Here is a 15,353-nt window from a genome sequence, read left to right on the forward strand (position 1 = left end):
AGAATCATGATCTGGAAAAGAGGAAAAGGTTTAATTAAAAAATAAAAGTAACAAATAAATCTAAGCATTGAAGACAAAGCACAAAACCAGAGTTGTAGTGAAAGCATTCGTTGGGTATGGTCCTCACATTAACCTCTTGTATGTCCTCTAACTAGTATTAGAGTTTTTAATTTGCTTGTCTTCACTCCAAAGAGTGGATAGCATGCTAATGTTGTAGCTTGCTGGTGTCACCTCATAACAATAAAAACAATTAGTAATCAGAATATTATATTCAAAAAATAAAAAGAGAGAAAATCAAATTCTGTATGTGACCAAACAAAGTTTAATAATGAACATGACATTTTAAATGTTCAGAGTCAGTCATTAAACCTTAGGATCACCCCTTATGCATTGTGCCAACGTTGGGCTTTACACTGCCTTCTAGTAAAATGTAAGTATACTATATATAGTATTATATAAAGTAATACAGTAGGATGAAAACAGATTTTATCCATTTCAATATTACTACACATAAATAGTTCCCAATTCTTCAAAAATAAAAACTAAAACAACTTCTATGTTCAACAGACAAACATCAACTGACCAGTCTTGGTTCATCCATCTCAGCTGGGCAGGAGCTCTTCTCCTTCTCAACATTGGTTTCCTCTGCAGTGCAGCTATACTTGCTATTCGGAGTATCACCTGGCTTTGCACCACCACAGGCCTGCTCCTTCACTTCTTCCTTATCTGCACTTTCACTTGGATGGCTCTTGAAGCCTATCAGATGTCCATGCTTATGTGGAGACGAAACCATGCCAGTTTGAAGGGCTACGGTCTGAAAGTCTGCTTTGTTGGCTGGGGTATGTGAGTAAAATTCATGTTGTATCATACGTAAATATTCAGGCTGGAATATGGAGACTTCAGTATATACTGTCACAGCACTTGGGTCACACAATTTAGCTGGACATAACATTACTTCTATATGAATTGTTAGTGTTTTGGGTTATGATCATGTATGGGTAGAAAGAGTCACCAAACAGCCTCAAATCCTCCAGTTCAGTGTACACAACTGATGTATTGTGAACACACAATCTGTCACTGGCACATCTGTACAGACACGGAAAATTGTATTTATTAGAACCCAGCTGGCTCCTACATGTGTGAAATGGGGCATGATAATTTATATAAAGAAAGATTAATTTGATTTTCTTCTGTTCATCCATTCATTTTGCCATTACTTTTTAAATTCATATTTTAGTTTTCAGTGTTGCACAGAGCCAGAGCATATAAGAACTAGCCCTGGATGAAATTCCAAGCTATTATTAAAGGATAAGTTACTGTATTTTTAACAATAGTGTCATGCTGTCTTTTGCCCCAGACCTTAGCTTTGCTTACTGAAACTCTTTAAATAATTTTCTATTAAAAAATACTGTCCAATTAAATGGATTACAATTTTTGTCTAAGAGGCAGCAGTCCAGCCATGAAATTAAAGCTTTAGAACTTTCATTATACTGTATATCCATTATAAATTAACAAGGCTGCCACTACCTCAAAATATGCCATCTGCAGTTCAGAGGTTTGCTTATGATAAAAACACAAAGCTGGTGTGATATTGGTGCTTGGTTGGCGCTGACCCGACACAGACTGACAACGGAGGCACGTGTAAAATAAACAAAAGAACTTTTAATTTCTTCCTCACTTGTGGGGCACGTCTTCCCCGTGAACCCCACAGACACAACACAGTCCCAAAATACAAAGAAAAACCACCCCAAATCACACTTTTCTTTCCACTCCTCCCAGGGCAGCTTTGTCCTCCTTTCCCGACTCTGGTGCCCTGAGTAGTGGCTGCAGGCCCAGACGGGCTCGTTAAGCCATGCAGCTCTATGCAGCTCCCCCAACCAAGATGAGCTGCGGTGTTCCATGAAAGTGGCCCTGACGCAACCCAGAGGGGCTGCCAACAAAGGTTCAGAGGGATGTAGCACGGCTCCCATGGCTGCTCACCCGGATCTAGTGACAAAGGGGCGACCCAGCCGTCCGCCACACTGGAAAACATTCATTTTACCACTGATTTTTGACAGACTACTTTCTGAAGATGTGATACTTGCAATACACAGCAGGTACTGCGATTAGTTTTATTTTTTTTTTTTTTAAATGAAAGAGTTGGAAGTGCTTTGCAGAAGAAATTCACAAATAGTCTAGAAATAACATGTGTCTACAGATATTTGGCAAAAAAATGTTTAGCTGTAAATGGTTTTCAAATGCTGATAGCCAGGATATAAAAGCAAAATATAAAAAATAAGTACTTACACTTCAGATTGACCTCCTTTCAATAATGCTGTTGTTTTGAAAGTATGGCTACTAGCTCTTAGATTTGATATTGGTACTCCAACACCCAACTGGCAGCCCAGCAGAGTGTTTCAGTGTACACAGTGTGAAATAGTGACATTTCATGTTTGTGTGGTCACTTTAAAAAGTTGCTAGTGATAGATAGTTAGATAGATAGATAGATCAATTGATCCCATATATCACTGAAACTGTGTTAAAACTCAATGCCACACCAAACAAAAAACCCACGTTTTTTATACAACCTCTTATAATTTAAAACCACAGAAGTTTAGCAGAGGGTCAACAGTTTTTTAGAACAATATTGATAACATCTTGGCAAAATCTTAAGCAGCTCTGCACTGTTCCATGTATTAATATTATATATTTTATAGTTAGATAACATAATGTACCATTTTACCATTGAGTTATAGAGGGTACATTCAGATTCTTCCAATCGAGCGGAATTAGTTGCTGTGCTAATTAACAATGGGCGGAGTGGGATTTTAACTGGCAATCAGAAGGTTGCCGGTTCGAATCCCGTAAATGCCAAAAGTGATTCTGCTTTGTTGGGCCCTTGAGCAAAGCCCTTAACCTGCAACTGCTCCATCCTGGGTATGACGTTAATCTGCATGAATGCACTCCAACCTTCAGGGAAAACCTGGGGGTTGGTGGCAGAATTGGCACTCCAGCCACCATAAAAAAACCTCACATTGGTTCCATTCCATCTGAACTAGTATGGTGCTGAGGTGTCACCCATTGCATGGCTGCACTCAGGTCCTGAGTTGGTTTGTCATGTGGCGGGTGCGGTAATACGCTGTATCAGCACATGCTCCTAACCTCTTCTCTAATTAACAATGTAATGAAGGAAATATTGTCCAGTTTATCACCTGAGAATGTAAGCTCATCTGATATAACTCCAAAGCCTGTTGTAAGAGGATTTGTGATGATCGTACCTCACAAACTGTTTTGATATAAAAGATTTTTTTTCCTAAAGGGCTTCTTATGACCTGGCTGGAACTATCTGGGCTCATTAAGAATTAAGGTCTAATCCCTGATAAATCAGAGAGAATTTCAATTTGAAGATGTGTCTCCGGTATATGACTTCAGTTGGATTTTTCTTGTTTTGCACGATTTGAGGAAAGAATTTTTTGTGAATTAACAGCTTTTTGTGTCTGAGATATTGATAGAGAGATCTCTTTCCTAGTGTTGCCGAAGGTGGTGTAGCGTAGCAGTGAGCACTGTGACAGTATTTGATAAAGTCTGTAAATGCCGTTAATATGCGTCTCCTTACTGGTTAAAGTATTTTCGAATATGACCCTGCCCAACTTCAAATACCCAGCTTCGCTAACAGTAACGCTGATACTCGATCGTCTCCACAGTCATTCCTAGTAAAACTTCCAGCAGTCCAGAGCTTTTGTGATGACTTGCAAATACAAGCTCAGTCATTCTCACAGCAGATAACACAATCAAATAACATGTAGACTGAACTGGAAGCATGTAAGCACAACCTCAACTTGACTGAAACACTGCATGTGCTGTGAGGGCGAGCGAGCGAGTGAGAGTACGTGTCACCAGCTACCAGTTCCACTGACCTGTGGACAGTCAGTAGGTACACTTGGACGATCGGGTGTTAACTTTATGAAGTCAATCTCACAGCATGTGTGTGTGTGCGCCGTGCTTCGGTCAGCTTGTCATTTGGATTGCTTGCATATCTTCTCATATCTTCTGACTTTCAGTCCCCTGACATCAGAATTTCTTTGTTCCTGTCCGATTTTTTTTTCTTCCATCAAAAATTTTCCCCTCTCATCAATTTTGATTTTCCTCTCACCAAGAAAAGAAAAATTCCAATTCATTCTTTTCTCATATGTGTCCCTTATGGAGCTCCGTACAGGATTATATTCATTGCTGATTTTATTTTCCATTGTCCTAAATTACAACTACTCACAACTTAATGTATTGCTGAAAGTCCAGATTTTTCAGCAAAGAAAAAAAAAATGTGACTTGGCCGAAAAATCAGGCTGAAGCTAAACAAAGGTAGTAACAGAAATCTCTCAAATGAAAGCTGTCCGTTTGGTACTTGGGGATGGGTTAACCGTTAAGCAAAATCAAGGAAATGATGGGTACCACAGAAATTTTCCATTGCAAACAGTGTATCTGAACCAGTTCCACAAAAAGGGGGTCCCACATTAAATGAAAATTATAATTATATATAATAATCTTAGTAGAGATCATTTTGTTGTATTTCTAAGTATAGAAGCAGATGTGCTACGTAGAATTAGTTTTGAGGATCTGATCAATGACTTTGCAATTAGATAAAGTAAGAGAAAATAAGAAAACTTTTTGAATGTAATGTGGAAGTATATACCAAAATAAATATTATTTTCCATCTTTCTTTAAGGTTTGTTTCATTGTTTATAATTTGAATTAGATATACAGTACATGGGGGTACCAAAATCTTTTAAGTGCCTAAGGCCTCTAAGGTCTTGATTTGGCTCTGTTGATACTTCTCCGCTTCCAATTTGTTTTAAGAAAATGGAACCATTCTCTAGGACTGTATGCTTGATGATGGCTAGAGGCACTTTCCCTTTCAGTACAACAAATTATTACATAGAGTATAAAAGAGTGGTTTTATTGCCAAATATATCTAATTTTTCCAATGGCAGTAATAGCAACTCCATTTCTTACATCATAAGCATTATTAGGCATTTCATACAAGTCATGTTGAGCCTCACAGCAATTACAGGCTGTTACGTTTCACCTGACTTCCTCTCCAATCTTTATCCTTCTTGCTCTCTGTCTGTTGCCAGTATTCTTTATCAGAGTCATCTGGCTCATAGCTAAAGCTCAACAAGTCTAAACATTTCATCACTTTCCAGTATATACTATACCATATTAATGGTATAAATAGCAGCTTGTTTGTCTAAATACTTAGAATCATTTTAAAAAATAAGTGATAAAAAATAGACTAGAACCAGTTTAAAAGTAGATTTATAGCTTTAAATTTCAGCTCCAGGGTTGTGGTTACTAGTAGTTTACTTCCTGAAAACTAATCGAAGGAAAGAAGTGATGATGACACCAGGTCATTTTTTAAAATAATGGTTAAGTGTTACAAAATCAGATTTAAAAAATGGATACATATTTAAATATGTGAAAAATCTCAAAACATGACCCAGTAAACAGGGACATTCTCTTAGAATTGGATGCATTAAATAATTTGTATTTTTTGTTTCACATTTGGACTGCTGCCCCTTTGGTGACATCTATAAGATATATTCATGAAGACATCCTTTGTTATAAATGTAATCAAATACGGTTTTAATCAGCAAAGCCTCCTCAGTGGCCATTGGCCTCCCTGTTTTGTTTATTCACAGTCTTTTTACTCTAATAATTAATACTTAGGGATGCATTTACCCTCAAAAAATGTTCCCTTTATTTTTTTGTAAATTGTACTTTTTACTTTCACTTTAGACAGATGCTGACACATTTATAGTAAGGTACTCTTCATCAGATTATTCAGAAAGACAATAATAATTGTGTTTTGTTTGGATGTTTCTGATTCCCAGGTGTGCCTGCCCTGATTGTGCTCTCTATTGTTACAATTAAAAAAGATTCTTATGGCTTGAATGGAGATATGTAAGTATTCGATACCTAATTTAGCCCCTTTCTACAGAAATTTTCACTATGTAAAACATTAAAAATACTTTAAAGGAATACTCCACATAAATGTCATATTTTTTGTATGTCACTTACCCCATGTATTTGATAGTATTTTCATGTAGATTGGTGATACCAAAGGTTGCAGTGAAATATTCATCTATGGTGGAAAATTTCTGTTCACTGAAAGTGGCTTGTTTAAAAATATTTTAGTAAAAATAATTATGTTTGGGTCTTTGAGATTATACAACTATGGATGTACCACAAGCAACATGAAATTTTTTCATTGATATTTTCGGTATAGTTGGTTGATGTTCAGTGTTGGTCATCATAGACCCCTATTATACAAGAAACTTTGTTATGTCCTTTCTGCATGAAAACATGAGATTAATTTTTTTCTCTGCCATCACTACCAACCACAGTATATGGAGAAAGTAACATATAAAAAAATAATTTTTTGAGGATTATTCCTTTGTATGGATGAGTATTAGGACCACTTTCAATTACAAAATAGACCTTTTTACCTCAGTGTGTTCCTAAGTTTTTTTCCTATGGCCCTAATATTCTTCTGTACTTTTGATTCCTCAATGCGCATATAGTATATTGGAAACTATGATGTGTTATGTACATTCTATAATGAATTAGGTGTCACTTGTTAAATAAGCAGGACCATGACAATCAAAAGTTAAAAAAACAAAAGTGTTACCATGTCAGTTTTTATAAATTCATTAAAGAGTAATCTAGAATAGAAACCTCAGTATTAATTTTGCAGACTTGTTCTGAAGCAGATGATTAGGACTTCAGAAAGTTGGTTTCAAAACATTTAATTTCTCACAGATTCATATGAATTAAGTCATGTGAGCAAGTATTCCGGGGGTCTGATTTCAGTACTTTTCAAAGTGAGCTTAAGTAACTTAAATGATAATCATGCCTTTTAGTCTAAAATATTATTATTATTAACTAGAGGGCTCTGCCCCCTGCTTGCTTCGCTCGACAACCCCCGGGCGGGCGCTATGCAGCAGCCACTTTGCATCTCTGCTACTCATGTATGCAGATTTCACTTTAACCAAACAGCAAATCATTTAATTCTCATGGATACGCCTCTTCATTGGGAAGAAACACTACTTTTCCCTGATGGCAACATGAGTTAGATGATCTACAAGTCTCTGACTTAACGTTTAAAGCTGAACAATATCTACATACTTCTGTCATATCACCTATGTCCATATATTCAGTCTCTTTTCGCTGTTCCATTATTTCACTGAGAAATAATTTCGCACCAACATTTTTGAACCTCTTACAATGTTCTACTTTGTCTTCTATTCTTTGTCTTTTATTTCTGACCCCACTTAGAGCTGAGAGTGCAGGAACTGTGTCTGACAATAGCATTCACATGAATGAGAAGTGAATGGACTGTGGGCGAGGTTGTAAATGTTTGAGAGGAGGGTGGGACTTGAAAAAATCTCTTGGCACCTGAAATTATCTCTCACAGGAGTTCAAATGATCTCCGAGAAAGTCTCGTCTCAGGATTTCCTTTTATAATAGAGAGATATTAATAATAACTTTTATACCTTTTCATCCAAGTAGACTTACAAAAGTTAAGATAAACACATTATCTGAATGCTTGACAATATAATTTAAACTTTTTAGTCAACAGAAATTATCCATATGTTGGAGAATGCAAATTTAGCCCTGCTGTTAAAAGCTTGACAACATAACAACTGAGTGATTTGCAAACAAGAGGAGAGCAAATTAAGGGCAAATAAGACAGAATAAATTTGTCACATAACCAAGCTGAACCAATTGGGAGGAAACATAAGTAGTCCAATTGTGGGTCTTCAATTGGCAGACTGTGAGATGTACAAATAGCAAGTGAAGAGTTGGTGTACAGCTTTAGAGCAAGATGGCAGACCAAGTGATTGTTTGTAATGTGCCTGTAATAAAACAGGACAAGGATGATTGGAAGCCTCAGTAAACAAAAAACAGAGAATCAAAAGAAAAATGGAGTGAGTAGCTGAGTCATATAGGTGAATGGGAGCAGAACAACTCTAATGTAAGTCATTTCTTGAAGATGTAAAATGCAGAAGGCTAGTGGCTCAATTTGAAGAACTCATGTGATTTAGAAAGTGTGCAGACCACTTCACTTTTTCAAATTTTGCTGTGTTTCAGCCTTGTGCTAAAATAATTAAACTTAATTTTCCCACATCAAGTAACACTCAATACCCCAGTGTAACAAGCAAAAATAAGATTTTAGAAATGTATGCAAATGTATTAAAAATAAAAAGCTGAATTATCACATTGACACAAGTATTTAGACCCTTTACTCGGTACTTAGCTGAAGCACTTTTTGGGTGGGAGTGGGTGGGTTGTTATATAATGAGTTTAAGAAACACTTTAAAATATCTTTACGGGTATAATTTATTGTGATGTGCTAAAATTTCTCATTAGAAAAAGGTACAGTACAGTACATAACATTATTATTCAGCCTGAATACTGACTCCTGTCATTAGTTCATATTAAACTCTGGCTGGCAAAAGACTCAAGAAAAACATAGTCAAGGTCTGCCAAGTTAAATGGGGAGCACAAACATCCTGATTTGCATCATACAGTATGTTGTATGGAGTCACTTTAAATATGTGTGGTCACTTTATCTGTTCTAGGTGTTGGGTCACAAATAATATTGTGAGCTGCATATCTGTAATTGGATACTTTGGACTAGTGTTCATCTTTACTACTGGAGTGTTGGCGGCTGTTCTCTGTAAACTAACCCAAATATGGCTGGCAAGCAAGCAGGCTATGAAAGAGAAGAGAAGTAGCTGTGAGTACGCAAGCACATTTCTGGGACTTGTCTGCCTGCTAGGGACCACTTGGGGACTGGGCTTCTTCCTCACTTGATCGCAAAATGTGACAGTCGAATACTTATTCACTATACTAAACTCATTTCAAGGTGAGTCTACCAGACACCAGATGTGTTTCTTGTATGTTTTGTTTTCTCCTTTTCTTAAAATATTTTTGCAGATGACATTTAAAATATCCCCCTGATTGATTAAAAGGTAGAAAGTTTGGACACATCCGGTCACTACACTAGAATAAATAATTTTTCATGTTTGGTATTTTTGGAGATATGTTTTGAAAATTGCATCATGCTCGATATTTGTGTCGTTAGGTTCAATCTGAAATATCTCATTTTCTACACTTGGTGATATTTAATTTAAGTTCCTTCTCTCTGATATTGTCAAACAGGACACCCTTGGGCTGAATTATCAAGAAATTTCCTGCCCTGTCCAAATAAATCCCTTCCCCATAAATGAGGAGCTAAGGCCATATTTGCAAGAATATCTTTATATACAGGACTTTCACATTTTGGAAGGTGCAACAATTATTTACCTAGTCATACTCCAAATCGGGTCATTTGAGCCATTTGATTTGACACAGCAACAGTCATGAGATTTTTATACGGCATTAATCAAACATGAGAAGGAGGTCTTTAACTTGGTGGTATAGCAGATGTTTAGAGTTCAGATTTATCTTGGCACAGATAAACCCTTTTACAATTCCAAGCCTTTCAGGTTTGATGTCTGATTCTGTGTGGACTTGTATGTTGTTGCTCAAAGTTTAAGTGGATGCTTGCATTGGAGTTCACTCCTTGCCTTTGCTAAGTGTTTCTTTGTTCATGGTGTGGTGTTGCATTACTCACCTTACTGTTATTCACTGTACTGCGTCCTCTGAAAATTCTTAGGAAAAGTGTTACCCTTTCTGGCACAATTTCAGTGCTAAAGCTGCACTCTTGAAGTAATGCTGTTTCTCGACCTTCTGGACTGGGTTCTAGTACAGAGCTTAGAATAAAAGTGTGGATCTTTGAGCTTGTCTAGTATGGAGACGTATTTCAGATAAAATAAAATAAATAAATAAATAAATAAATATGTAAATAAATAAAAGCAATTGAAATGTGACAATAAATAAAGAAAAAGCATGAAATGCGAGTGTAAATAAATAAATATGTTGTGTGCTATGTTTTTTGTTGCTTATTTATTACTTATTTTGCATTCCTCCAATTTAAAACTCTGGCTTTCACTCATCAAAGCTGAATGAGCAGGCTCTAGTGAGTGCTGTGTTTTAATTGATGAATCGTCATTACACTGGACTTAAATCATTTACGATTAAATGTCACATTTACAGCAGACACTTCAGATGCATAAGATTCATAATGATGAATTCACAGTATACAGAATTAAAGTAGACACCTCACATAACAATTCTGGGTAACTTTTTCTCAATGTGCAGAGTCACAAGTTTGAGCAGGCACATGAGCCACAAGATTCCCAAGTGAAATAAAGCACATGCATCCACGCTGAGGATGATTCACCAATCAAAAAACAGTACTCGCTAGAGCCCACCCTTTTTGCTTTGACGAATGAAAGAGACAGTTTTAAATTCAAGTCTCATTTCATATTGTGTTTGGAGGAATATCCATCCATCCATTTTCCAACCCGCTGAATCCGAACACAGGGTCACGGGGGTCTGCTGGAGCCAATCCCAGCCAACACAGGGCACAAGGCAGGAACCAATCCCGGGCAGGGTGCCAACCCACCGCAGGTTTGGTGGAATATTATTGGCAAAATTAAATAGATAAGCAACAAAAAAACATATTCCATGATATATTTACTGTATTTATTTACACTCACGTTTCATGCTCTTTTTCTTTATTTATTATTACATTTCACAGACCTTTTATTTATTTATTTATTTATTTATTTTGAGCCAGGACTTCAACTCTTGGAAATTCTCATTCTTACTTAAGAACATTTATGAGTTTTTTGCTCTGTGGAGTGGGTGATTTCCTTCTTCAAAGAGATGGAAGAGATTCATTCACTTAGTTTAAAGTAAGGTGTAACCTCTGGTGATGGGATCAAATATGACTTATGGTTACAGATTCAGTGTCTGCTATTAGATGCATTATTTTGACAATCACAGCTAAAGTATCGCAAGATACTTTGGAAATGTGAAACTGCTCTGGAAAGTCATTATGCAGTTACATAATTTAACATGCCAAACAACTGATAGTCATGTAAATTGAAATGCTTTGGTAACTAGATCAGCACCTGCAGTTGTCATGTCTGACACACACACCAAGCAGTAGCTGCATAATATTGCAGGTGATAAGCCAAATTTTCTTTTTATTCCATCAACTAAACATATATATAAGAGCACCATAAATTATTTAGTTTTAATTCATTCATGATCAAATATACCTATAATATATATATATATATATTGTAACACACGCGTGTTTAGGAGACAACTAAATTGCTTGAGTATATGTAATTCCACGCTGGACCAGGGGGTGGTGAGGTGCACTAATTCTCCCTCTCGATATTTTGCAGACCATTCTAGGGAAATCCCACCCGGCTCTGGGGCAGCCAACGACGTCACTTCCGGTTCAGGTCCTGATGGCATCACTTCCTCTACGGGCCTTTAAAGCTTCCATCTTGTGTGGAATGAATCAGTTCTGTTTTGGAATCTGTTGTATGAACATGTCTGTGCTTTGGCGTCAGTTTTGCAGCCGGGAAAAATTATACGGGTGGCTGCCCCAACCCTTCACAATGTCTTATGGTCATTCTTCTTACAATATATATATATATATATATATATATATATATATATATATATATATATATATATATATATATATATATATATAATATATATACTGTTACAGTATATACAGTATGTGTGTGTATGTATATATATATATATATATATATATATATAGTTACAAACTTCACACAGAGCCATAGCAAGGTTTGGGGCAGCCACCCATATAATAGGTATCCTGGCTGCAAAGTTGAAAAATGAATACAGCACTGATGTGCACAAAACCAAGTCCAAAACAGAACTGGGGGATTAGGGAAAGGTGGTGGCTTTTAAAGGGGAAGACAGGAAGTGAGGTCAAAGGAGTCGGACTCACAAGGGTCTTTAGCCATAGGCTCAAGCCTGGACATGACATCAAAGGGGCCGGAGCCGGCAAGGTCTTCCTCCATAGGTTCGGATCCGGAAGTCATGTCAAGAGGGCCAGGTGAGATCTCCCGTGAATGGTCTGCAGAAAAGAGAGATAATGGGACAGTGCACTCTGCCACATTCTGGTCAGGTTTGGAATTGCCCTTACCCAAGCCCTTTAGCTGCCTCCCACGCACATGTGTGTGACAATATATATATATATATTGTGGTAACAGGTCCGGACACAGACAGGCGGACATCGTTATATCACCCAACACATGCTTTATTTACAAGTACTTACTTACAGGGGCACACACAACCCTCAAAACTCCCTCAAGATCCAGGCCTCACAATGCCTCTCGTTCTCTCTATGGTCCGCCTCCACTCCTCTCCTCCAAGACTTCGTCTCTCATCCTCCCGACTCCAGCCACTAAACGGAGGGAGGCGGCCCCTTTTATAATCACTCGAATGTGCTCCAGGTGCCTCCTGATAATCTTCCACCGGCACTCCCCAGTGTGGTGGAAGTACCAGCTGCGCACTCAGAAGCACTCCAGATGTCCCTGGTCATCTTCCTCCCAGCACTTCCGGGTGTGGCGGAAGTGCTGAGGACCAGGGCTCTCCAGGCATTTGGGCACACCCTGGCGGTGACCACGGGCCCCTATAGGGTTGAGCTTCCAAGCTCAGTTCCCATGGTCCCCAAAGCCACCAGGGCGGTCGCCCCCTTGTGGTCTGGAGGAGGCGTAATTCTTCCTTCTTCCTTCTTCAGTATATATATAGAAGATTTAGTAAAATTTGGCTTTAGAAAGATATTTACAGTACATACATACACGACAATATAATGAGTCTTGCCAAAAACAATGCATGAACTCTCAGCGTGTGTGTAGTCTTTAACATGAAATGTTATTTACCTAGTGTTACAGGCTTGTGTCACGGCTTGAGCACAAATAAAACAGCAATTGCCTCTTTCACTTTTATATTACAAGAAAAATAAAACAAATAAATGAAGAATAACAAATGCCTTTGGATTAGTTTTTCAGCTCCTCCGGTATAGGTTGATATCCATTTTATCCACACATGACTCCAAGCTGTAGCAATGCAAGTCCTTCCAAACAATTTGACACAGAAATGACTTTACAGCAAATTCACAGTCTGACTTCCTAGGGTATCAGGTAAGTTTACTCACTGAGTAAATGATACACTTAACATTCCGACACCACAAGGCTTTCTTTTGTTTCCGGCATGTGCGTGTACTTGACAACATGCACTATATGGACGCCTTTAACACAGCGTTAACCACCGCATGGCACCATACCTTTTTCAGATGCACCACATCATTGACTTAGTTGCACTTTATGATGACCTGTTTTCTTCAGCTTCAGATGTTTTTTCTTTCTTTGCTGTCCACTCATTCACTCATAATTACTCCATCCTCATCCTTCCCTCTTCCATTTGACTCTTCACACACCTTTTCCCTACCTCTTTCTTGAAATGTCTACCTCTCCTTGCACTCCCTACACACCACATACAATGCAGTCCCTATTCAATCTGGTTGATGATCTGACAGGGTGGGTAAATGTAAACACTGAGAAGCTAACAACAAGACAGGGTCTCCAATTCATGTATTGCTTTAATGTATAGTGCAAGCAAAGCAAACATTGTGAAAAGAAAACTTTAAACTTTTTTTCAAATAGGCTGGACATATAAATATATTAATTTAAAACACTATCCCTGAGGTTTCCCATCCCTGGCTTCAGTATGTATTAATAAGCTCAATGCAATGCTTCTACCTCAAATACATGTACCTGTCAAGAGTTTGGGTTCTTACTCCTTTTAAATTAGCTGAAATATCAGTGATAGGTTGTATATACATCATAACAAGTCATATTTTGTATTAAATCTGTTTAAGTTAAAATTATTTTTCCAGATAAATCAAACAGGCTCACTGAAATGCATTAACTTGGTCACGATGAGAAATGTGAGGTATCCTTTTGGGATCCTAATAGGTGAACTGCTATATATACAAAACATTTCCAAATGTGATAGATTATGTCTAACATCTTTGTTAAATTTTAAATACAAACACATCTATTTTCTCTGATGCTCTTTCAGGATTTTTCTTATTTATCTGGATTTGTATTCATAAAAACAAGGGAAGCAAGTTCTTCTTAGAAGAAAGAAAACAACAAAGTGCAGTTGCTGAAGTTTAAGAGCAAAACTAATTCTGAAAACAGCACAACTAGAAAGTGGAAGGACAAAATAAATTCAAATGGTGTGACTTATAAGAAGAAATGAAAGTGAAAAGAAAGTGGATGAACGAAGATCTTAAAATATCAGCATCTATTGAAAAAGCGCAGAAGTAGAAGCTTTTTAGCTAGCCTAACTAGTTTTAATTTTACTTAGCAGAATTTAAATGAAAAGATACTTTTAATTCAATTATTTCAGTGATATTTTGTATTTAATTTCATCATAGCAGGAGCTTTTATTATTCATTAATTACTGTTATAAAATGTAATAGAAAGTTTTATGGAACCTACTGTTTTGTTAAAATAATTTTTATTATTATTTTTATTATTTTCACAATTTTGAACTGTTTGCTAAAAATAACAAAGCTGTAAATGTAAACTGTGAAGTTGCAGTCATTGTGCATGTGCTTTGCATTATTAAGGTTATAGTTTATATTGTATGTTAAGGTTATAGTTCACTATACCAAATAAGGACATTTGCCTGAAAAAGCTAATGGGAAGTGAGAAAACTGCAGTCATGTAAATTAACTTCTAAATATTTTACATATAGGCCACTAAATATTAATCTCAATTAAGCATGTTATTATACAAAGCCATTGTGGTAGACTACACAGTGCTGTGTTATCAATTTGTAAGCTTCCAATTTAATTTACGGTATACAATTAAAACCTTTTGACTGTGCTTAGATATTAAATTTATAATGCAACAGAATAAACAAAGTTGGAAAAAATATGGGTCTGAAATTAGTTATCTTTTCGCAAGCAATGAAGCTTGCCTGTTCCACCTTCAATAAGCTCTACTAATAAAATCATAAGCAATACTTTCATCACAAGTGCATGAATACACATCTTGTGATGGATAAATAATCATAAGTGGTGAGAGCAAAGAAAGATTGCCAGTCATGAACTGGAAAGTAATTTGTAGGCAGTCATTAATTCAAGATATCTGCTTAGTGTTTCCGTTGCGTAGAAGATCATTTCTGTATTACTGTTTTGCTGCCATATAATCATATTCAATGTAATACTTATAAGGTAATGGATGAGCACAGCTCACTGCAGTTATCAATACAATTAAATGAGAAGCTTAACATTATTCAATGAACTTTGACTTGTGTATCTGTAGGGATTTTCCAAAATGTATCATCTCTTAATCATC

At 36.8% G+C, this 15,353-nt stretch overlaps 1 protein-coding gene across 1 annotated transcript; it reads left to right on the plus strand.

The window, feature by feature from the left end:
- The first annotated feature begins 352 nt into the window (after nucleotides 1-352).
- On the plus strand, nucleotides 353-14,977 carry LOC114657228 (adhesion G-protein coupled receptor G2-like). The gene is made up of 4 exons (XM_028808959.2): nucleotides 353-839; nucleotides 5,868-5,937; nucleotides 8,619-8,905; nucleotides 14,065-14,977. The coding sequence occupies exons 1-3, from the start codon at nucleotides 557-559 to the stop codon at nucleotides 8,851-8,853; spliced, it is 588 nt and encodes a 195-aa protein (XP_028664792.2). The 5' UTR covers nucleotides 353-556; the 3' UTR covers nucleotides 8,854-8,905; nucleotides 14,065-14,977.
- Nucleotides 14,978-15,353: the final 376 nt, after the last annotated feature.

This window comes from Erpetoichthys calabaricus, chromosome 9 (genome assembly GCF_900747795.2).
Source record: "Erpetoichthys calabaricus chromosome 9, fErpCal1.3, whole genome shotgun sequence".
Taxonomy (NCBI): Eukaryota; Metazoa; Chordata; class Cladistia; order Polypteriformes; family Polypteridae; genus Erpetoichthys; species Erpetoichthys calabaricus.